Here is a 24,834-nt window from a genome sequence, read left to right as displayed (position 1 = left end):
AAAGAACACTATACCTACTGTGAAGCATGGGGGTGGAAACATCATGCTTTGGGGCTGTTTTTTCTGCAAAGGGACCAGGACGACTGATCCGTGTAAAGGAAAGAATGAATGGGGCCATGTATCGTGAGATTTTGAGTGAAAACCTCCTTCCATCAGCAAGGGCATTGAAGATGAAACGTGGCTGGGTCTTTCAGCATGACAATGATCCCAAACACACCGCCCGGGCAACGAAGGAGTGGCTTCGTAAGAAGCATTTCAAGGTCCTGGAGTGGCCTAGCCAGTCTCCAGATCTCAACCCCATAGAAAATCTTTGGAGGGAGTTGAAAGTCCGTGTTGCCCAGCGACAGCCCCAAAACATCACTGCTCTAGAGGAGATCTGCATGGAGGAATGGGCCAAAATACCAGCAACAGTGTGTGAAAACCTTGTGAAGACTTTGCCAACAAAGGGTATATAACAAAGTATTGAGAAACTTTTGTTATTGACCAAATACTTATTTTCCATCATAATTTGCAAATAAATTCATTAAAATCCTACAATGTGATTTTCTGGATTTTCTTTTCTCATTTTGTCTGTCATAGTTGACGTGTACCTATGATGAAAATTACAGGCCTCTCTCATCTTTTTAAGTGGGAGAACTTGCACAATTGGTGGCTGACTAAATATTTTTTTTCCCCACTGTACATTCACAGCGATGGGGGCAGACGTTTTGATCGAGAGACCTTTAGAAAATATGTTAATTCTCTCTAACACTAAACATACTAATATGTATTTTACAGTTATAAGGAAGGTGAAATCTTATAGTTAGTCATTTTATAATTTGATTATATTATATTTGGAAAGCATACAAGCCATTTCAAACCTTATTCACACAGTTTTGTTGAAAAGGAAATACTTCATAAGATATTTCATAATTGTATCATATTTGTACTGTGTACTTTGACTTGCCATCAAAAGTGACTACACCTCAGCAATTTATCAAAAAAATTTACAGAAAGGTGAGATTTTAACCTTTCTTGGAGTAAGCCGCATTACTACTCATTGTTTATGGCCCTCTCATGATAAATAATTACTTTTGGGGATTACGTAGATTACATTTTCTATTACATTTAGTTACATTTAACTGGTTTTAATCGCTCAGTACTAAGAGGCAGAGGGAAAGAAAGAGAGCAAGACAGAGAATGGGAGAATATAAGGAACAAAACAAGTACATAGGTTTAAAGGAGACAAGCAGGGTGTAAATCCATTAGCACTCCACAGTTATTTTCTTGGGACAGTGTTCAAAGAGGCTGTGGTGTCAGTGTGCTCGGCTCATTAAAGAAAAAAGTGTGTGTATGGTCTAACTTTACTATGCATTTTGTGTTCCAAAAGTCCTCAGAAGTAAAATAAGGAACATTTGGGGACATTTCGCCGGTACCCAAAAGGAAAAATGTTATTTTAGGTTTAGGGGTTAAGTTTAGGGTTACAATTAGGGTTAGAATTAGGATTAGGAGTTAGGGTTTGGTTTAGTTTTAGGGTCAGGGGTTAAGGTTAGGGTTAGAGAAAATAGGATTTTGGATGGGACTACATTCTTTGGTTCCCACTTAGTAAAACCAATGTGATTGTGTGTGTATCACCACACTGTAGTGCCACAAACAAGGAGAGAGAGGGACAGTCACTGCCACACAAGGCACTAAGCCAGCCACACATAACAGCACAGGAATATAGGAATCAAGAATAAAAAGAGAAATGCAAAAAGAAACCATTAGCATTCACTAAATAAGTTGGGCCTGAAGCGTCTGTTCATGGTAATGGCTCTAACGGCAAGTGTCAGAATTCAGGGGGGGTAATTTAGAGGGTTTATCTCATGTAACAAATTGCTAGGAAAGACTGTGTTGTCTAAACAGCTCTCCTGAAAGATCTGACTCCCCTTCCCGCACGTGTTTAGCTTTTTTAATATAGGCCATCTCTCCTTCAAAGTACACCTCCAGGGCCTGCGAAGGCTAAACACACCTCATTAACTGCTATGTACAATAGCAGCCGCCTGGCTAATTCGCTTGAGATTGCCATCTATAATATTCATCTGTAAACACACACACTTCTAGACACATCCCCCAGTGCTTTCTTAGCCTCTAAATCAGTGGCGTCCCCCTCTGGACCCTGAGGGGTGAAAGGTCAGTGAAATTGGGTCTCACCTCATTGGCTAAGTGATTCATTTCAGTCATTATTTGTTGTGGGAGAGGGAGCTCTGCTTGTTGTTCAGCCATTAGTCAGCCAGTGACTGAGAGGTAGCCTATACTAATTACATACTGTATATGTCTAGGACCAGGGGTAGCCTATACTAAATACTGTAACTGTCTAGGGGGAAACAGCTCTGGGCTAAATTAGGTAAATAGAGCCCTAAAGAGCTGAAATAGTGTATGATAAGCCTGGATACATACAGTTAACTATACAAACTGACATGGCCCATTTTGCAAATAGCATACAGATTTAGATTCCATTGTAACTGAATGCCAGATAAGGAGAAAAGTGATAACTTTTTCTGTGTTGTTGTTAATAGGTGCTTCCTACAGATCAGCCGTCACTGGCGGTCCACGGAAGAGACTCGTTTTGGGACTGGGTCTACGTTTTGGGACTGGGCCTACATTTTGAAGCTGGGCCTACGTTTGGGGACAGGGCCTACGTTCTGGGACTGGGCCTACGTTTTGAAGCTGGGCCTACGTTTTGGGACTGGGCCTACGTTCTGGGACTGGGCCTACGTTTTGGGACTGGGCCTACATTTTGGGACTGGGCCTATTTCTTGGGACTGGGCCTATGTCTCTCCAGTCTCCCTCTGTGTTGTCCTCTCACCTTTGGCCTTCTTCCCTCCAAAGCAGCCTGCATCATCCTTCTTCTTCCTCTGAGGGCCCGCAGAGCCCGGGGCATGCAGAACGGACGGGTCTGTGAACTTCTCGGCCCCTGGGATCTCTTTGTGAACGTGGTAGGACAGGTTCCTCATGATACACACACAGTTCTCCACAGACTGGTGGGGGGGATAGATGTAGATGGAGGGACAATGTCAGCTCAACCTATACAGATTGATCAAGCAATATGATATGAAAGGGACTGGTTATTTGCTAGAAAACTAGCTAGAGAACAGCAAAACTCAGCAGTTAAGAGATCTGCATCCAAGGTATCAAGTGTCTCCAATGAACATATGACATATTGGCAATGCAGATACAGTAATGTCGGTCGGTTTGGAGGCTCACCTTGTTGTCCATGTCTTTCTTGCCCACAGCTGACTGCAGGGCGTGCAGCAGAGCATCCACAAGCCCCTCACACTCCCTTAGTCTGCGCCTCGCCTCGGCCCCGTCCGAACTCACATTCCTGGGGTAGAGAAGGCAGAGAGACAGGGTGGTTAAAGAGACAGATATACACTGGTCAGAGACACAGAAAACACAACCTTCATTTTTTAAAGACCAAAAGCATTTCATTAAAAAGCATCAAGAATATAAACAGCTAGGTTGACTTGCAAACAACATCAAAGATTTTACTGAGTTACAGTTCATATAAGAAAATCAGTCAATTAAAATAAATTCATTAGGCCTTAATCTATGGATTTCACATCACTGGGAATACAGATTTGCATCGGTTGGTCACAGATACCTTTAAAAAAAAAGTAGGGGCGTGGATCAGAAAACCAGTCAGTATCTGGTGTGGGCACCATTTGCCTCATGCAGTGCGACACATCTCCTTCGCATAGAGTTGATCAGGCTGTTGATTGTGGCCTGTGGAATGTTGTCCCATTCCTCTTCAATGGCTTTGCGAAGTTGCTGGATATTGTTGGGAACTGGAACACACTGCCGTACACGTCGATCCAGAGCATCCCAAACATGCTCAATGGGTGACATGTGTGGTGAGTATGCAGGCCATGGAAGAACTGGGACATTTTCAGCTTCCAGGAATTGTGCACAGATCCTTGTGACATGGGGCAATGCATTATCATGCTGAAACATGAGGTGATGGCGGCGGATGAATGGCAAGACAATGGGCCTCAGGATCTTATCACGGTATCTCTGTGCATTCAAATTGCAATTGATAAAATGCAATTGTTTTCGTTGTCAGTAGCTTATGCCTGCCCATACCATAACCCCACCGCCACCATGGCGCACTCATTGACGTCAGCAAACCGCTCGCCCACACGACGCCATACACGTGGTCTGTGGTTGTGAGGCCGGTTGGACGTACTGCCAATTTCTCTAAAACAACGTTGGAGGCGGCTTATGGTAGAGAAATCAATATTCAATTCTCTGGCAACAGTTCTGGTGGACATTCCTGCAGTAAGCATGCCAATTGTGCGCTCCCTCAAAACTTGAGACATCTGTGGCATTGTGTTGTGTGACAAAACCGCACATTTTAGAGAGGTCTTTTATTGTCCCCAGCACAAGGTGCACCTGTGTAATGATCATTCTGTTTAATCAGCTTCTTGATATGCCACATCTGTCAGGTGGATGGATTATCTTGGCAAAGAAGAAATGCTCACTAACAGGGATGTAAACAAATTTGTGCACAAAGTTTGAGAGAAATACGTTTTTTGTGCATATGGACAATTTCTGGGATCTTTTATTTCAGCTCATGAAACATGGGACCAACACTTTACATGTTGGTTTATATTTTTGTTCAGTGTAGTTTGAGTGAATACAGCCTGCAAAGAGGCTCTGTGCAGGCCTTTTCGGAGAGTTTAGTTGTGGAGAGAGAGCAGGAGCTGCCAGGCTCACTGGGGACTTCATTCAAGAAGGTTTCCTTTCCGTGCCATATAATCGCATTACCAACCACCCAGCAAGTCCTGGAGGAGGATGCCTGCCACCACTGTAGAGGGGTTGAGGGGGGCAGTCAAAGCCTTGAGTCCTGCCAGCATGACACACACACACACATTCACACTTGCACACTCTCATACATGCACACACTCAAACAGGATATATGTACATGTGCACACACATACACTTACAAACACAAATGTGTGCATACAGACCCTCTCTTTCAGACCCCCCTCCCACACACACACAAAGGGGGAATCAGTCTCTGGGGCAGACTCCATTAATCTCAGGTAGAGCCTTGGCCATTACACACTTTGGGCTAATTAAAACGAATCTATGGTAGAGAGGCAGACAGTGCAGACCATCTGGGCCTCTATTCCCAAGTCATAAAACATCCCTTTTGGCCCAGAGAAATCACTTCCACCCATAACGGCCACCAAGGTGCATCCAACAGGGATTGATTTGATGGGAGAGTGCATGTGTGTGTGTTTGTGTGTGTGTTTGTGTGTGTGTACAGTAGGTGTGTGTTTGGGCCGACAGACAAAGCGGGATGATTTTTTTTTTTATTGGCAGGCATTTTATTGTCACTTTTTCTAGAAAGTACATCTGTTGTGGGTGTCAATTTGTGCATGTGTGTGTGTTTCAATGTCAATCTGTGTGTGTGAGGGTGTGTGTGAGGGTGTGTGAGAGAGTGTGTGTGTCCATTGTGTGGCCCGTATATCAACTGCCCGGTCTCAGAGGTTAGTCATGGTGACATGTGGCCATAAAGGGACAATATGATGTCCTCTGGGAGTGGGTTTTAGAGAGACAGCCTCCCTGGTGTTGACTGATGAAGTGTTCTGACCTCTGACACCACCATGTCCCTTATCACAAGGTCATAACACATAAAAATACAGTGGGTATCATAAGTATTCACCCCCCTTGGATTTCTTCAAATTTTATTGTGTTTCAGAGAGGGATTCAAATGGATTTAAATGTCATTTTCTTCAATGATCTACACAAAATACTCTAATGTCAAGGTGGAAGAAAAAGTATATATATTTTAAAGATTAATGAAAAATAAAACACTAATATACTGTACCTTGATTAAATAAGTATTCACCCCCACTGAGTCAATACATGTTAGAAACACCTTTGGCAGCTATTACAGCTTTCTGGGTAAGTCTCTAAGAGCTTTGGCACACCTGGATTGTCCAATATTTGCGCATTATTCTTTTCAAAAGTATTCAAGCTCTGTCAAGGTTTTGGGGATCATGGCTAGACAGATATGTTCAAGTCTTGCCATAGATTTTCAAGCAGATTTAAGTCAAAACTGTAACTTGGCCACTCAGGAACATTCACTGTCTTCTTGGTAAGTAACTCCAGTGTAGATTTGGCCTTGTGTTTTAGTTTAGTGTCCTGCTGAAAGGTGAATTCCTCTCCCAGTGTCTGGTGTAATAAAGCAGACTGAAGCAGGTTTTCCTCTAGGATTTTGCCTGTGCTTAGCTCCATCCCGTTTCTTTTCATCCTGAACCCCCCCAATCTTTGCCTACGTCAAGCATACCCATACCATGATGCATCCACCACCACGCTTGAAAATAAGGAGGCAGTTACTAGGTGATGTGTTGTGTTGGTTTTGCCCCAAACATAAGGCTTTGCATTTAGGGCAAAACGTTTATTCCTTTGCCATATTCTGTATATTTGTATTATTATTTTTTACTCTGTCATTTTGGTAATTACTGTGGAGTCACTACAATGTTGTTGATCCATCCTCAGTTTTCTCCCATCATAGCCATTTAATTGTTTTAAAATCACCAATGGTCTCATGGTGACATCCCTGAGCAGTTTCCTTCCTGTCCTGCAGATCAGTTCAGAAGGACGACTGTATCTTTGATGTGTCTGGGTGGTTTAATACATCATCCACAGCATAATTATTAACTTGACCATGCTTAAAGATATATTCAATGTCTGATTTGTTATTGTTACCAATCACTGCCCTTCTTTAGGAGGCTTTTGAAAAGTTCCCTGGTCTTGCAGTTGAATCTGTGTTTGAAATTCAATACCTGACTGAGGGACCTTACAGATTTATGGGGAACAGAGGAAGAGGTAGTCATTCAAAAATCATGTCAACCCCTATTATTTCACACAGAGTACGTCCTGGTAAATTATTATGTGATTTGTTAAGCCAAATTTGACTCCTGAACTAATTTAGGCTTGCCTAAACAAAGGGGTGAATACTTATGCAACGACTATATTTTAGTTATAGAATTTGTATTAATTTGTAAAACTTTGTAGAAATGTATTTTCACTTTGACATTATGGAGTATTTGTGTAGATCAATGACCAAAAAAATCACAATTAAATCTATTTTAATCACACTTTGTAACACAACAAAATGTGAAAAAAATTCAAGGGTGGTGAATACTTATGATACCCACTGTATAGGCCATTTAGCAGACACTTTTATCGAAAGAGACTTAGTCATGTGTGCATACTTTTTTTTTTACGTATGGGTGGTCCCGGGAATTGAACCCACTGTCCTGGCTTTTCAAGAGCCATGCTCTACCAACTGAGCTACAGAAGAGCACAGCTTTAATAACTCAGTCTCTCTCACACACACATACATACATTCATGGACACACATGCACACACACAGTTTTCGAGAGGCAGTAATATTGACACCCTCATCCTCCCAAAAGGAAACACTATGCTAAAAAGCATATAGAGGTTATAGTGACCTAAGCAGCAAATGTGCAGTTCTGTCAAGGCATGAGTAAACACAATCTCCCATACATCAGCAGATCTCCTCACAAATCTGCCTCTGGCCAGCTTACTAGGCAACAGAGAGTGTCATTGGTTACAGTTGCCATGGAGACATACTCGACAGCAGGTAGAGAGAGAGAGCGAGAGAGAGGGAGAGATGGAGATAGAGAGAAAAACAAACAGAAGGATGGGTTAATCTGGAATGGGTTACATTTGACCAAAACAGCAGGGGGTTGGAAGAAAGCGTTGACTTGGATCCTGACCAACAGACTGCAGTGACTGCTAAACTGAGCTAAACTGCAGTGGATTAGGGACTGTGGGTTGGCTTGGATGGGGCTGGGGCAACATACAATATAGATGGGACAGAGGATATCTTTTGGTGCTTTACTACAGTGGCATACTGCCAAAACACAAGGCCCAAGTCACGACAGAAGAGGAGAGAAAGCAGGAAAAAACACTAGTAAATTGACTGAAATTAACCTCAAACACTTTTTGGGGGCAAAATGGACACTATTAGAGAAGTCATAGCCAACATAAAGACATTGTAGCTTCTAAATCTTTATTAGAAACACTATAGGACATTTACATTTACATTTTAGTCATTTAGCAGACGCTCTTATCCAGAGCGACTTACAGTTAGTGCATACATTATTTTTTATTTTTTCATACCCCCTGTGGGAATCGAACCCACAACCCTGCCGTTGCAAACGCCATGCTCTATCAACTGAGCTACATCCCATAGCACTAGTAGAGAGGCCATCCACTAGCATAATTCCTGCAGTCCCATGTGTTACAACATATTGTTTACTTCCTCAGAGGTGGCCAGTTGAGGTTGGAGGCAGCCGTGGCTAGTTTAAAGGTGGGGATAGAAAGCAGGTCTAGTCAAACAATCCCACTTATCAACCTTATCTTCTGGAGGACTATTGGCTTAACTCAGACAACCAGACCAGACTCACTGTCTGTTATCTCCTGTGTGTGTGTGTGTGTGTGTGTGTGTGTGTGTGTGTGTGTGTGTGTGTGTGTGTGTGTGTGTGTGTGAGAGAACTGGCTGATATTATAGCCCTCAGGCTCAAACACTGGCTTCCTGTTTTAACAGGTCAGTCAGTGAGCCAGCTGAATAGATGAGGGCAGTAGTCTTGAGTGACAGTAGCTAGAGATTGGACTAGCTAACTTTTGTCTCCTGATTAACTCCAACAGTTTGATAATGTGTTCCGATTGAGAAAAGGTTTATGGACACAATAATCCACAGCAGCAATACATCTATCTACTAGATACTGTGCATTATGTCATCTGGCCTTGAATCAATTGAGGAGGAAAACAGGGCTCTCTCACCAACCTGTGATCTGATTTTTATAAATCTGATCACTAATTTCTTCCGGTCCAAATCAACCCAACCCAACCCACCCCCCTCCAACCCCTCACAACCTTTTAGCTCAGGGAGAAGGGGACGTGGATTTAAAATGGCTAATGTCGTTATGGGAGAGGTAACCATGGCGATAAGCCCTTGTGGGCCCGGAAGTCCTAATCAAGCATCAGGTTGCTAGGATAGCCTCTAAGGAACCTGAGGCTGTCTGTACAGGGGTCTGTTAATAGCACTGCTAATGGCCACAGCAGCAGAGGACACCATCGATTTTTATCCGTTCATTATCAGATGCACTGGTGGAAAACGTCTTTTAACTCCCTCTCTCATTCAAAGAATAGCCTCTTCAGGTGAAGTGCTGGAGTGAGAGTGGTGGCCTGGCTAGTCCATATGCATTGTACCATGGGCCTGCTTCTGTGTTACTTTAACCATCTTTCATCTGCTTCACTATGGTGGAAGTACCTTTAAGAGGAGTGTGTGTAGCAGGCCTCAAGCAAGCTATTACCTCAGACATCCTGAGGTGTTCTTGAAGACGGTGGTCCACTCTGCGTCGCGGGGCTTGGAGTCCTCGTTGGGCTCATGCTCCCAGCCTGAGTGGGGGATGATGACCTCGTTGGTCATAGTCTGCAGTCCGTGGTTTATAATCACCATCTTCAGAGGCTCATAGGAAGACAGGTTCCACAGGGTCCCTGTGGAGTGGAGGAGGGAGGGAGAGAGGGGAGGTGGGGATTGGGAGAGGGAGAGGGAGAGAGGAAAGGAAATGATTGAGGGAGAGGATGTGGAGGAAAGAGAGATGGAAAGGAAAAACTGTCATTCTTTGATTACTTTCACATCTGAATGAACAGCCATTCATGCAAAATGAAACAAGTTACTAGTAACATACAAAACACAGTGAGAACAAAGTCCTGTTTTGCTCACACAGTGAGGAGATAGACTGCTGTGTCTCACACTGATTATAATTCAATCATTGGGCTTGCGCTTTCTGTAATCTCAGAGAGAGGGAGGGAGGCGAGGACACACACACACACACACACACACGGTGAGGAGAGGTTTAGAAGTACAGCCTGCATGGAGCCTGGCAACAATTGCAATAAAGAGAGAATCAGGAGGGATTAACAAAAATATGCATCGGGGCAAGACCTTTCAGTTTGTGGAAAACTAAATATTATAGAATGACTTCAAAGTCCACATACACATGCCCTACACACACAGGGTCTTTGTTTTAATTACCTTCACTGTAGTCCCCCTCCTCCCTCATCCCTCTCACTCCCTCCTCCCTCTCACTCCCTCCTCCCTCATCCCTCTCACTCCTTACTCCCTCACCCCTCTCACTCCCTCCTCCCCCTCACTCCCTCCTCCCTCTTCCCCCTCACTCCCTCCTCCCTCTTCCCCCTCACTCCCTCCTCCCTCATCCCTCTCACTCCCTCCTCCCTCTTCCCCCTCACTCCCTCTTCCCCCTCACTCCCTCCTCCCTCTCACTCCCTCCTCCCTCATCCCCCTCACTCCCTCCTCCCTCATCCCCCTCACTCCCTCCTCCCTCATCCACCTCACTCCCTCCTCCCTCATCCACCTCACTCCCTCCTCCCCCTCACTCCCTCCTCCCTCTTCCCCCTCACTCCCTCCTCCCTCATCCCTCTCACTCCCTCCTCCCTCTTCCCCCTCACTCCCTCTTCCCCCTCACTCCCTCCTCCCTCTCACTCCCTCCTCCCTCATCCCCCTCACTCCCTCCTCCCTCATCCCCCTCACTCCCTCCTCCCTCATCCACCTCACTCCCTCCTCCCCCTCACTCCCTCCTCCCTCCTCCCCCTCTCACTCCCTCCTCCCTCATCCCCTCTCACTCCCTCCTCCCTCATCCCCCCTCACTCCCTCCTCCCTCATCCACCTCACTCCCTCCTCCCCCTCACTCCCTCCTCACTCCCTCCTCCCCCCTCTCACTCCCTCCTCCCTCATCCCCTCTCACTCCCTCCTCCCTCATTCCCCTCTCCATCCCTCCTCCCCCTCTCCATCCCTCATCCCCCTCTACATCCCTCCCCCAGACAAGGCCTAGTGTGGGGAGGAATAATAAGAACATTGTTTCATCTGGGGTCAGATAGTATGGGCTCCCTCGGCACCGGGATTATTTCTTACTCAGACAACAATAACAGCTAGGAGCTACACCGTTTAGCTAAATTTTCTATACACACAAGCAACACAGTTTCCACCCGGTCAATATTTCCGCTTTCAGATCATGCTGACTGCACTGCACAAATCTAAAAATACCTTTAGTCCCTCTCGTGGGGTTTAAACCACTACCTCCCTCCAACAACAATAAGTACATCTGTAGAGTACTTACAGCTGAAAATGGCCTCCATACTCCATTACCTAAACACCGCAAGGCCATGAGGCACAGAAGGCCTTAGCACTCTGGTAACATGGACCATAGCTTGCCTGATAGGCAGAACTGAGCGCTGTGTCGTTAAGGGAACAACCATGTCGTATTTCTAGAGGTTAATTTTTTCAGTGGCGTGTTACTGTGGCACTCAGGCATGAACAACAGGAGAGGAGACAGATGGCGACTGACTGACTGACTGGCACTGTGAGACTGAACTGCCTGAGAGGCTGCTGGGTTGATTACCTCCAACACTGGCCCATTAGCATCACCCAATTGGCTCTGACAACCAGCAGTAAACACACCAAAAGTAGCCAATGACAGTTAACAGCCCTCCATCACTGGTAGTCAACATTGGCAGGCACAGTGTTTAACCAACTATAGTAACCATGGATAATTAGTGACAGCAAGCAGGCGAGCAACAAGCAGCCAACAGCAGCCAACGATAGTCTACAGCCCTCACTGGAACAATCCACCATCTTTGGAAGTAGTCAACATTAGCAGGCACAATGCAATCAACTGCTACTGTACATTTATTTTAATTAAATGAACAGAGAGAGATAGAGAGAGAGAGACTTACTGTGGGCAATATATACAGAACAAAAATATAAACACAACATGCAACAATTTCAAAGGTTTTACTGAGTTACAGTTCATGTAAGGAAATCAGTCAATTGAAATACATTCATTAGGCCCTAATCCTATGGATTTCACAACAGGGCAGGGGCACAGCCATGGGTGGACCTGGGAGGGCATAGGCCCACCCACTTGGGAGCCAGGCCCACCCACTGGGGAGCCAGGCCCAGCCAATCAGAATTAGTTTTTCCCCCCTACAAAAAGGGCTTTATTACAGACAGAAATACTCCTCAGTTTCATCAGCTGTCCGGGTGGCTGGTCTCAGATGATCCCGCAGGTGAAGAAGTCGGATGTGGAGGTCCTGGGCTGGCGTGGTTACACATGGTCTGCGGCTGTGAGGCCGGTTAGACGTACTGTCAATTCTCTGGCAACAGCTCTGGTGGACATTCCTGCAGTCAGCATGCGCGCTCCCTCAAAATGTAGACATCTGTGGCATGGTGTTGTGTGACGAAACTACACATTTAAGAGTGACCTTTCATTGTACCCAGCACAAGGTGCACCTGTGTAATGATCATGCTATTTAAACAGTTTCTTGATATGCCACACCTGTCAGGTGGATGGATTATCTTGGCAAAGGAGAGATTATCACTAATAGGGATGTAAACAAATGTGTGCACATAATTTGAGAGAAATAAGCTTTTTGTGCATATGGAACATTTCTGGGATTTTTTATTTCAGCTCATGAAAAATGGGACCAACACCTTACATGTTGCATTCATATTTCCGTTCAGTATATTTTATGTACTTTGGCATTTGTTTTGCAGCTACAGTGGGGAAAAAAAGTATTTAGTCAGCCACCAATTGTGCAAGTTCTCCCACTTAAAAAGATGAGAGAGGCCTGTAATTTTCATCATAGGTACACGTCAACTATGACAGACAAAATGAGAAAGAAAAATCCAGAAAATCACATTGTAGGATTTTTAATGAATTTATTTGCAAATTATGGTGGAAAATAAGTATTTGGTCACCTACAAACAAGCAAGATTTCTGTCTCTCACAGACCTGTAACTTCTTCTTTAAGAGGCTCCTCTGTCCTCCACTCGTTACCTGTATTAATGGCACCTGTTTGAACTTGTTATCAGTATAAAAGACACCTGTCCACAACCTCAAACAGTCACACTCCAAACTCCACTATGGCCAAGACCAAAGAGCTGTCAAAGGACACCAGAAACAAAATTGTAGACCTGCACCAGGCTGGGAAGACTGAATCTGCAATAGGTAAGCAGCTTGGTTTGAAGAAATCAACTGTGGGAGCAATTATTAGGAAATGGAAGACATACAAGACCACTGATAATCTCCCTCGATCTGGGGCTCCACGCAAGATCTCACCCCGTGGAGTCAAAATGATCACAAGAACGGTGAGCAAAAATCCCAGAACCACACTGGGGGAGCTAGTGAATGACCTGCAGAGAGCTGGGACCAAAGTAACAAAGCCTACCATCAGTAACACACTACGCCGCCAGGGACTCAAATCCTGCAGTGAAAGACGTGTCCCCCTGCTTAAGCCAGTACATGTCCAGGCCCGTCTGAAGTTTGCTAGAGTGCATTTGGATGATCCAGAAGAGGATTGGGAGAATGTCATATGGTCAGATGAAACCAAAATATAACTTTTTGGTAAAAACTAAACTCGTCGTGTTTGGAGGACAAAGAATGCTGAGTTGCATCCAAAGAACATCATACCTACTGTGAAGCATGGGGGTGGAAACATCATGCTTTGGGGCTGTTTTTCTGCAAAGGGACCAGGACGACTGATCCGTGTAAAGGAAAGAATGAATGGGGCCATGTATCGTGAGATTTTGAGTGAAAACCTCCTTCCATCAGCAAGGGCATTGAAGATGAAACGTGGCTGGGTCTTTCAGCATGACAATGATCCCAAACACACCTCCCGGGCAATGAAGGAGTGGCTTCGTAAGAAGCATTTCAAGGTCCTGGAGTGGCCTAGCCAGTCTCCAGATCTCAACCCCATAGAAAATCTTTGGAGGGAGTTGAAAGTCTGTGTTGCCCAGCGACAGCCCCAAAACATCACTGCTCTAGAGGAGATCTGCATGGAGGAATGGGCCAAAATACCAGCTACAGTGTGTGAAAACCTTGTGAAGACTTACAGAAAACGTTTGACCTGTGTCATTGCCAACAAAGGGTATACAACAAAGTATTGAGAAACTTTTGTTATTGACCAAATACTTATTTTCCACCATAATTTGCAAATAAATTCATAAAAAATCCTACAATGTGATTTTCTGGATTTTTTTTTCTCATTTTGTCTGTCATAGTTGATGTGTACCTATGATGAAAATTACAGGCCTCTCCATCTTTTTAAGTGGGAGAACTTGCACAATTGGTGGCTGACTAAATACTTTTTTTCCCCACTGTATGCTAGGACAAGCTTAAGTGAAGTAAACATTTACAAATCACAGAAAAATGGGAAAACAAATTAAACCTGTGTCTTGAGAAATATGAGATTTACCAAGAAGACTGGGACCTATAATCTGCTGTGGTACATGGTTTTCTTTCCCATTTCATTTCCGGAACCATCCACTGACAAAATAAATTCAGAGTGAGGCTGCGTCCCAAATGGAACCCTATTCCCTATTAGGTGCACTACCCTATTCCCTATATAGTGCAAAAGTACTGCATTATATAGGGAATAGGGTGCCATTTGTGACGCCACCTGGGTCCACAGTCCACACTAACAGCCCATTATTACTGTACATTACATAGACCAGCCTGCTGATATGGCTATGCCATTCCAAGCCCTTCAGAACCAACCATTAAAGGGTAAAATACTGTTTGTGACAGTGACATCCTTCACTTCCTACAGTGAGCAGAGGAGAAAGGCATTTATTTGTGGTGTAGCTCTAATAAATCCCAAACAAGGGCCATAGCTCACAGTAGAGCCAGTCACAATAGCCATAGCTCCCAGTCACAGTACAGTTAGTCTGTTGACATGACTGAACGCTGGCTGGGGGAGTGATAGACAGTCTCCATGTTTCACAGACAGCGGCCATGCAGATTGCAGGGTTTGTAGGGATCTCCCTCTCACTCCCGCTCTCACTTCATCTGATTACCTCTAACACAGTGACATTTCTAAAGTGTGCTGATTCTTTCACATCATACTTTCTTTCCCCAGCTCCCCAGTCCCCAAGAACCTGCTGCCTCATGGATGGACACTCCTCCCTCCATCTCTCTAATCAAATCCCAAGGTAAGGGATGGGAATGAAAGCCAAGCGGGGGCAGGCCAGGGAGAGGGCCAAGGGGAGCTGGGAGTTGTGAGGTGGACCAGGGCTCGACCCCTTTATTAAGTTTACTTCCCTCCCAGTCTCCATCCCAGGACCCTGGGCGGCTAATTCCATTTCCTGGGCGCTGGCTGCTGTAGCCATGCTGCTCTAACAGGCTCATTCACTTAGAGCTGCCCATTACACCTCATCCCCCCACCTGCCATTAATCACAGATTATAGCCTGGGAGAGGGAGGGAGGGAAGGAGGGAGGGGAGAGAGAGGAAGGGAGGGGAGAGAGGGAGGGAGAGAAAGAAAGAGAGGGACGGGAGAGAGAGAGAGAGAGAGCGAGAGAGAGAGAGAAAAGGAAAGAGAGGGATAAGGAAGGTACATGCATATTAGCCATACGGTGGCTAGGCTGTAACTCTCCTGCTGCTGTTACATAAATAAAGCAACACCTCACGGCAAAACACCTCTACCCCATGTGACCTACTTGTTGTGTGTATGTACTGACATGTATGTGTAACTGATAGATGCACACACACTACATGCTCATGTTTTTAAATGTATGTCAATTGTAAAGTATGTTGTCTGTAAGGTATTTTTCATTATGTGTCGGACCACAGTAAGACTAGATGTCGCCATTGGCGTCAGCTAATGGGGAATCTAATAAAATGAGATAAAGCATCACAGCCTAATTGCTGAGCAGAGATGACGGACAGTCCAGGAGAGAGTAGAGGAGGTGGCCTGCCTGGGAGGAGAGTTATGGTACGACAGGCAGGGGGCCACATATATGTTGATTGGGCTGTGTGTATGAGTGTGTCTGTGGATGTGTCTAGAGAGAGTGTGTGTATGACAGGGTTTCCGTTAGCCGGTAATTGACGGCTTTTGTCCGATAAAAAAAATGAAAAGCAGATAAATACAGTTGTTGCTGGCCAAATTGACTGGGCCAGCAGAAAAAACAACGGTAGGCAGGCTATCAGCACGTCACCCACCACTTTAGAATGTGAGCTGGAGGCAGTATGCATTTTGAAAACATATTTAATTGTTTGAAACCTGAATGTTTTACTTCATATTATGAGGCATGTCTTACCTTGCTTGAAAATCCGACCATAGAAACATGGAGGCAATTATTTTATAAAAACTTCATTGGAGGTGCGTGAGTTTCAAGTTTGGGGGAGCATACAATTTATCCTACCATTTCTACCGATCCGCGTGCCAGTTATGATTTTCATATGCACATTTTCGTGGAACAGTTTCATTTCAATAACAACCTTTTCATTTCTCAAAATCATTGTCACGTGGTTAATCATACAAATCGTAATTAAAATTATACAAATATAAAACTTAAAATGCATCTAATGTGAGAGCACCAGCCTCTGCCATATGGACACTGATACACTGTGATCATTTGCGGCTAAATAGTCTAAATGAGTGCATGGAACTCCGAGATGGCCAATGCAGCCGTTGGCCTTTAACTTCCATTGTAAACTAACTAAAAATACATAAAGCCGACAAATAACAACAGTAGAAAATCTACTGATGAAAATGCTGGTTCTTTCAATCACATTAATCTCTCTACTCAGCCTGTCTGCCTGCCTTTCTATCTGTCTTGACTTGAGTTCTCTAGCGAACTTGCAACATTGTATCAACTAGCTTATTCTGGGCCCTCCGAGTTCCCACAGACAGCTGTTTTTGCACAAGGGAAAAGTGTTCAGGTATTTTATGACGTTTCCACTGGATATATGCAATTATCAGATGATAATATTTTGATCTTTCACACAGAGGCTTGGTGATTATTGAGGTGGAGATTGTTGGAAAGATTTTTCAACTAGGCCTGCTGTGAGGAACTACTAGGCCATAATGCACAATGGATGTAAAAAAAAACAGACTTTGTTGACTTACTGTGTGAGGTGAAGAAAAATTGACTGAGAAGCTCAGCTTATTAGTGGTGGAGGTGGTGAGTTAAGACAACAGAAATCAAACATTCCCAAATGGGCACTTTCCTAAATATGCACGCATCAGGCCAGGTAGGCTACTTCTATGCATACTCAGGTGCGCACGCTCCCTCAACATTAGGGGCGGCAGGTAGCTTAGTGGTTAAGAGCGTTGTGCCAGTACCCGAAAGGTCGCTGGTTCTAATCCCCGAGCCGACTAGGTGAAAAATCTGTCGATGTGCCCTTGAGCAAGGCACTTAACCCTAATTGCTCCTGTAAGTCGCTCTGGATAAGAGCGTCTGCTAAATGACTAAAATGTAAATGTAATTAACAAGGCAGAGAAACCAGACACATGCTCATTGCTCACATGGAGCACTCCAAACAAAAGACAATACAAAAATTTACAAGTCATAAATAATTGTTATGAAATAAACCAAAACTTGTTTCTCACAAGTGTAGCAGGTTGTGAACTCTGCAAACAACGTTTCCGCTCCGAGAATGAGAACGGTAAATGACTGTAGGCCTAATTAGTAATCCAATGCATTAACTTAAATTAATGTAACCAAATGATGGGGATTAATGGTACATTTACTACTGGTGACATATGTCATGGGGAATTGATATAAACAACCAAAGGGCAAACAATTCACACAATGAAACAATGAATGCGGGAGACAGCTGAGTGCATTCTGGAGAGTCGAGCACATGCATTTTGGAGAGAGACGCACATATAGGCTATCTTCGCCACACACCCCTCCCCTTCTTCTTGTCTCAACATTTTAAATTATACATTATTTTTATACATATTTTAGATGCTTTTCACTGACAGCCCAATTCAATAATCAGCTAGGCCTTTTGGCACGCACGTTGCCTATGAAAGACTTCCTCATATGCCATTTCTCTCCTGTTCTATTGGTTTTCATATGAACTTTATTCCTCTTCCAGAAGCCAAAGGCACAATACTAGTAATACTAGCAACAATAACAGGTCCTCTGTAGCTCAGCTGGTAGAGCACGGCGCTTGTAACGCCAAGGTAGTGGGTTCGATCCCCGGGACCACCCATACGTAAAAAATTTATGCACACATGACTGTAAGTCGCTTTGGATAAAAGCGTCCGCTAAATGGCATATTATTATTATTATTATATTATTATCCTAGTTGTTGCATCTTTAGATTCACCCTCTTTCTAAGTTTCTAATGGAGATTTTCATCTTTGTCATATATCGCTCAAAATTTTTCTCGTGTTTTCCCACATCTTGGCAAATGTTTGAAAATGACGTTTTATCGGCTGCTTCATTACAGGAGTTGCATGTTATGTTAAGATGAATTACCATAATCTAAATGTGATTTCTGTTGTTCTGAGCACTGTGGGTGGACGCCCTAATGCAGTGGTGTCAAACTCATTACACGGAGGGCCGAGTGTCTGCGGATTTTTGGTTTTTCCTTTCAATTAAGACCCAGACAACCAGGTGAGGAGAGTTCCTTACTAATTAGTGACCATAATTCATCAATCAAGTACAAGGGTGGGGCAAAAACCCGCAGACACTCGGCCCTCCCTGGAATGAGTTTGACACATGTGCCCTAATGGGTTACGCACCCAATGCATATGGGTCTGGTACATTTCTCAAATGGCCGGTGAATAAAAATCTTCCCAGTCACATTTTCCTAACGGAAACCCTGGTGTATGAGTGTGTCTGTGGATGTGTCTAGATAGTTCATATGGAACAGACCCATATGGAACAGCTGGCCCCTGCCTAGATCTCAGCAGGGTTGCCAGGCCACAGCAGTGTGTGTGTGTGTGTGTGTGTGTGTGTGTGTGTGTGTGTGTGTGTGTGTGTGTGTCCGCTCCAGACCCCACACTGTGTAAGCAGCTCAGGGCCAGCAAGCAGGGACCGACACAAATACACACACACACCACTCTTTCCTCACAAACTTTAAAAAGAGCAGAACCATTTCCTGGGCCACGAATCAACTCAAGTGCCACTCCAAGTATCTGCCTGTGCCCTCACTCTCTCCTCTCCTCTCTCCATCCTACCACAGACGGGACTTATATAGAATACATTATGTTTCTGTCTGGAATGGGTGGTGGTGGTGGTGATGGGGGGGTATTTCCATTATGTGCTGTATTGGGGTGCAGGAGGACTGCAGCTGAATTAATCATTTATACAGCGTTCAGTGGTTGGTCCTTTCATGTGGCATTGTGAATGCTGGCCCTCACGCAGCTGCTACCTAGTCCCTATACACTCCCCTTCTACCAAGTCCCTATACACTCCCCTGCTACCTAGTCCCTATACACTCCCCTGCTACCTAGTCCCTATACACTCCCCTGCTACCTAGTCCCTATACACTCCCCTGCAACCTAGTCCCTATACACTCCCCTGCTACCTAGTCCCTATCCACTCCCCTGCTACCTAGTCCCTATACACTCCCCTGCAACCTAGTCCCTATACACTCCCCTGCTACCTAGTCCCTATCCACTCCCCTGCTACCTAGTCCCTATACACTCCCCTGCTACCTAGTCCCTATACACTCCCCTGCTACCTAGTCCCTATCCACACCCCTGCTACCTAGTCCCTATCCACTCCCCTGCTACCTAGTCCCTATACACTCCCCTGCTACCTAGTCCCTATCCACTCCCCTGCTACCTAGTCCCTATACACTCCCCCGCAACCTAGTCCCTATACACTCCTCTGCTACCTACTCCCTATACACTCCCCTGCTACCTAGTCCCTATACACTCCCCTGCTACCTAGTCCCTATACACTCCCCTGCAACCTAGTCCCTATACACTCCCCTGCTACCTAGTCCCTATCCACTCCCCTGCTACCTAGTCCCTATACACTCCCCTGCTACCTAGTCCCTATACACTCCCCCGCAACCTAGTCCCTATACACTCCTCTGCTACCTAGTCCCTATCCACTCCCCTGCTACCAAGTCCCTATACACTCCCCTGCTACCTAGTCCCTATACACTCCCCTGCTACCTAGTCCCTATACACTCCCCTGCTACCTAGTCCCTATCCACTCCCCTGCTACCTAGTCCCTATACACTCCCCTGCTACCTAGTCCCTATACACTCCCCCGCAACCTAGTCCCTATACACTCCTCTGCTACCTAGTCCCTATCCACTCCCCTGCTACCAAGTCCCTATACACTCCCCTGCTACCTAGTCCCTATACACTCCCCTGCTACCTAGTCCCTATACACTCCCCTGCTACCTAGTCCCTATACACTCCCCTGCTACCTAGTCCCTATACACTCCCCTGCTACCTAGTCCCTATACACTCCCCCGCAACCTAGTCCCTATACACTCCCCTGCTACCTAGTCCCTATACACTCCCCTGCTACCTAGTCCCTATACACTCCCCTGCTACCTAGTCCCTATACACTCCCCTGCTACCTAGTCCCTATACACTCCCCTGCAACCTAGTCCCTATACACTCCCCTGCTACCTAGTCCCTTTACACTCCCCTGCTACCTAGTCCCTATACACTCCCCTGCTACCTAGTCCCTATACACTCCCCTGCTACCTAGTCCCTATCCACACCCCTGCTACCTAGTCCCTATACACTCCCCTGCTACCTAGTCCCTATACACTCCCCTGCTACCTAGTCCCTATCCACACCCCTGCTACCTAGTCCCTATACACTCCCCTGCTACCTAGTCCCTATCCACACCCCTGCTACCTAGTCCCTATACACTCCCCTGCTACCTAGTCCCTATACACTCCCCTGCTACCTAGTCCCTATACACTCCCCTGCTACCTAGTCCCTATACACTCCCCTGCTACCTAGTCCCTATCCACACCCCTGCTACCTAGTCCCTATACACTCCCCTGCTACCTAGTCCCTATCCACACCCCTGCTACCTAGTCCCTATACACTCCCCTGCTACCTAGTCCCTATACACTCCCCTGCTACCTAGTCCCTATCCACACCCCTGCTACCTAGTCCCTATACACTCCCCTGCTACCTAGTCCCTATACACTCCTCTGCTACCTAGTCCCTATACACTCCCCTGGGCCTGTCTGGATCACATTACAACACAACTGCCTTTTCTCTGCATTCTGGAGAGGTACTGCTGACACTAGGCCTGGAGCCTGTGAGTCATGCCACGTAAACACATTAACACACACATTCAAATATACATGCACACACACTCCTATCCAAACACGCATGTGCGAGCTCACACGCACACACAAAGGTGCAGCACATCCACTACTCAACTCCTGGGAGAGAGGGAGAGAGAGTGCTCAGCAGCTCTATGAATGTTTTATTACAGTAGAGAATAAGGAGAGAACACCTGTTCAGTAGTTGTTTGCCCACAAATCTATTTTCACTACCGTCTATGAATGGAAAATGAGACAAATGCACTTCACGATCATCTACTTTTTCAGTTATGTGTTTGCTAGAGGGCGTAAATAGCCACAGGCCTATATCCAGGAGGAAGAAGAACAAAGGAGGGAAAGAGCACTACAAATAAAAAATATGAAACCGTTTGGTTAGCTCCACGTCAACCCTTCCCTGTAAGAACAGAACTGGCTGTGGTTTTGCGGACAGCACAAACCCGTTTAAAATGCATGTGGATGACCGAAAAAATACTATTTTTAAAGCCCCCAATTATATTTAATTGTAGAAAAACATGCCCAATGTGGGGCATGCTGTAAACTGATCACACATTGTGACGGGGCTGTTTTCATAGAGGCCTCGCTCTAGCAGCTAAAGCATATGGTCAGGCCTGGGATGGAGAGAAAGAGGGAGGAGAGGAGGGAGAGAAAGAGAGAGAATGAGAACGAAAGAGCAAGATACAGAGAGAGAACGCGAGAAAGAGCGAGAGAGAGAGAGAGAGAAAGAAAGAAAGTGGAGGAATGAGAGGGGGAGGAGAAGGAGAGAGCAAGAGAGAGATGGGGAGAAAGCGAGAGAGATGAATAGACCAAGAGAGAGATGGAGAGAAAGACAGGGAGATATAGGGGGAGGGGTTTTCCTCTGTTCCCCTGTCTTGTGGTGGGAGGTTCTTTTTAGCTGGACACAGCCGTCCCTCCTCCCACACACAGACCTCTCAGTCAGAGTGACCATACATACAGTAGACTACATAGAGATAACCACTACACCACCATGTGCTGCACAAATCTTCTCCTTTATATTCAACAAGAAAAAACAAGTGAAACATCTGTCCTTCACAGACAGTCCTTCCATCCTGCCATTTTCTGTGAAAGCACCATAAGATGTTATTACCGCTTATAGTCAGTCACAACAATGTACAGTGACTTCAGAAAGTATTCATACCCTGTGACTTATTCCACATTTTGTTGTGTTACAGCCTGAATTCAAAATGGATTAAATATATGTTTTTTCTCACCCATCTACACACAATACCCCATAATGACAAAGTGAAAACATGTTTTTAGAAATGTTTGCAAATGAATCGAAAATTATATACAGAAATATCTCATTTAAATAAATGTTCACCCCCGAGTCAATACTTTGTAGAAGTACCTACAGCTGTGAGTATTTCTGGGTAAGTCTCTAAGAGCTTTCCACACCTGTATTGTCCAACATTTGTCAATTATTATTAAAACATTTTTTCAAGCTCTGTCAAATTGGTTGTTGATCATTGCCTGACAACCATTTTCAGTTCTTGCCATAGATCAAAACTATAACTAGGCCACTCATGAACATTCACTTTCTTCTTGGTAAGCAACTCCAGTGTAGATTTGTGTTTTAGGTTATTGTCCAGCTGAAAGGTGAATTCATCTCCCAGTGTCTGGTGGAAAACAGACTGAACCAGGTTTTCCTCTAGGATTCTGGAATATTTTTATTTTGTACAGGCTTCCTTCTTTTCACTCTGTCAATTAGGTTAGTATTGTGGAGTAGCTACAATGTTGTTGATCCATCCTCAGGTTTCTCCTATCACAGCCATTAAACTCTGTAACTGTTTTAAAGTCACCATTGGCCTCATGGTAAAATCCCTGAGCGGTGTCCTTCCTCTCCGGCAACTGAGTTAGAAAGTGACGCCTGTATCTTTGTAGTGACTGGGTGTATTGATACACCATCCAAAGTGTAATGAATAACTTCACCATGCTCAAAGGGATATTCAATGTCTGCTTTTTTTTTACCCATCTACCAATAGGTGCCATTCTTTGCGAGGCATTGGATAAACCTTCCTGCTCTTTATGGTTGAATCTGTGTTTGAAATTCACTGCTCGACTGAGGGACCTTACAGATAATTGTATGTGTGGGGGTATAGAGGTAGTCATTCAAAAATCATGTTAAACACTATTATTGCATGCAACTTATTATGTGACTTGTTAAGCAGATTTTTCCTCATGGACTTATTTAGGCTTGCCATAACAAAGGGGTTGAATACTTATTGACTCAAGACATTTCAGCTTTTCATTTTTAATTAATTTGTAATCATTTCAAAAACATAATTCCACTTTGACATTATGGGGTATTGTCTGTGTTCCAGTGACAAACAATTGCAATTGAATCCACTTTAAATTCAGGCTGTAACACAGCAAAATGTGGAAAAAGTCAAGGGGTATGAATACTTTCTGAAGGCACTCTATATACTTCATACAAAGTGTTACCAAAGCAATCTTGAGCTAGTCCCATGGGCAAACTATGTGTTGTTCAAATCGTCCACTCCTAAAGGTTGACTCCTGACGTGTAAAGCTGCTCTTTACCCTCTCAGTTTCACATGTCCAAAGCAAAACAAAGCCTCTCTCAGATCCCATTCCCCATATTCCTGCTGAATGCGTGTCAAGTCAAGCCAATCGTGTTGAGATAAGTGGTGTGATGTGGTCGGAGAGAGACACACGTCATTTTGTGACATTTAACAAGTCACGGTATTTTCGAAAATACCGACGGTATGATTTTCAATATAGTGGAGCTGCGAGGGTGCTTGCTACGTCACTGCTTATAAGTATAACTATAAGAAATCTAAGATGTGTCAAATGATATCCAGCTCAGGGCTCCAGCTATGCATTTGGTTTGCTAACTTGCTAGCTAAGTAGCTAGATGTCAAGATCAAGCTTCTTGGTTAAAGCAGAGACAATCAAATCCCTCTTGCCTTTATTTTTCTTCTTAAAAACAGCGCCCCTTGTGTGCACATTCGGTAATACCATATACCCCGGCATGGTACAGAAACGGTATGACGGTATGGAAATCAGGATACTGCCCAACCGTAATTCCTATAAAACTAGCCTGTCTCTTAGATATAAAATGCAGGACATGCTTCAATAATGCCTCCAGCCCACAACAGCACAATGCCCTAACAGAGAATAGTACTTGAAATAATAATAGGACATGACTTAGAAATGACGTTCTACAACAGTACAGCAGTGGTATTATTCTGGCTCCCGGTGGCCATGCAGGTTTTAACAACACACCCATGCAATTAATTTGTTATTCAAAAAGGACAATAAGCTTTTGTACATTACAAACAAAAGGCTACTATGCCTAGTATATACTGTCCTATTTACAGCTGCGGAGCTGTAGCTAGTGTTGGTCTATTTACAGCTGCGGAGCTGTAGCTAGTGTTGGACTATTTACAGCTGCGGAGCTGTAGCTAGTGTTGGTCTATTTACAGCTGCGGAGCTGTAGCTAGTGTTGGACTATTTACAGCTGTGGAGCTGTAGCTAGTGTTGGTCTATTTACAGCTGCGGAGCTGTAGCTAGTGTTGGTCTATTTACAGCTGCGGAGCTGTAGCTAGTGTTGGACTATTTACAGCTGCGGAGCTGTAGCTAGTGTTGGTCTATTTACAGCTGCGGAGCTGTAGCTAGTGTTGGTCTATTTACAGCTGTGGA

General features: G+C 44.7%; 1 protein-coding gene across 2 annotated transcripts in view; it reads right to left on the bottom strand.

Annotated features, from left to right (window-relative positions):
• Positions 1 to 24,834, bottom strand: part of LOC121530643 (armadillo repeat protein deleted in velo-cardio-facial syndrome homolog) — a 344,238-nt gene that overhangs the window by 51,334 nt on the left and 268,070 nt on the right. For both annotated transcript variants that reach the window (XM_041835760.2, XM_045226832.1), the window contains 3 exons: positions 9,381 to 9,564; positions 3,226 to 3,343; positions 2,828 to 2,999 (listed from right to left, as the gene is read on the bottom strand). In XM_041835760.2, the coding sequence (XP_041691694.2) occupies positions 2,828 to 2,999; positions 3,226 to 3,343; positions 9,381 to 9,564 (474 nt within the window). The remainder of the gene's footprint in view (positions 1 to 2,827; positions 3,000 to 3,225; positions 3,344 to 9,380; positions 9,565 to 24,834) is intronic.

The sequence above is a fragment of the Coregonus clupeaformis genome, chromosome 18 (assembly GCF_020615455.1).
Source record: "Coregonus clupeaformis isolate EN_2021a chromosome 18, ASM2061545v1, whole genome shotgun sequence".
NCBI lineage: Eukaryota > Metazoa > Chordata > Actinopteri > Salmoniformes > Salmonidae > Coregonus > Coregonus clupeaformis.
This window is presented reverse-complemented; position numbering and strand designations above follow the sequence as displayed.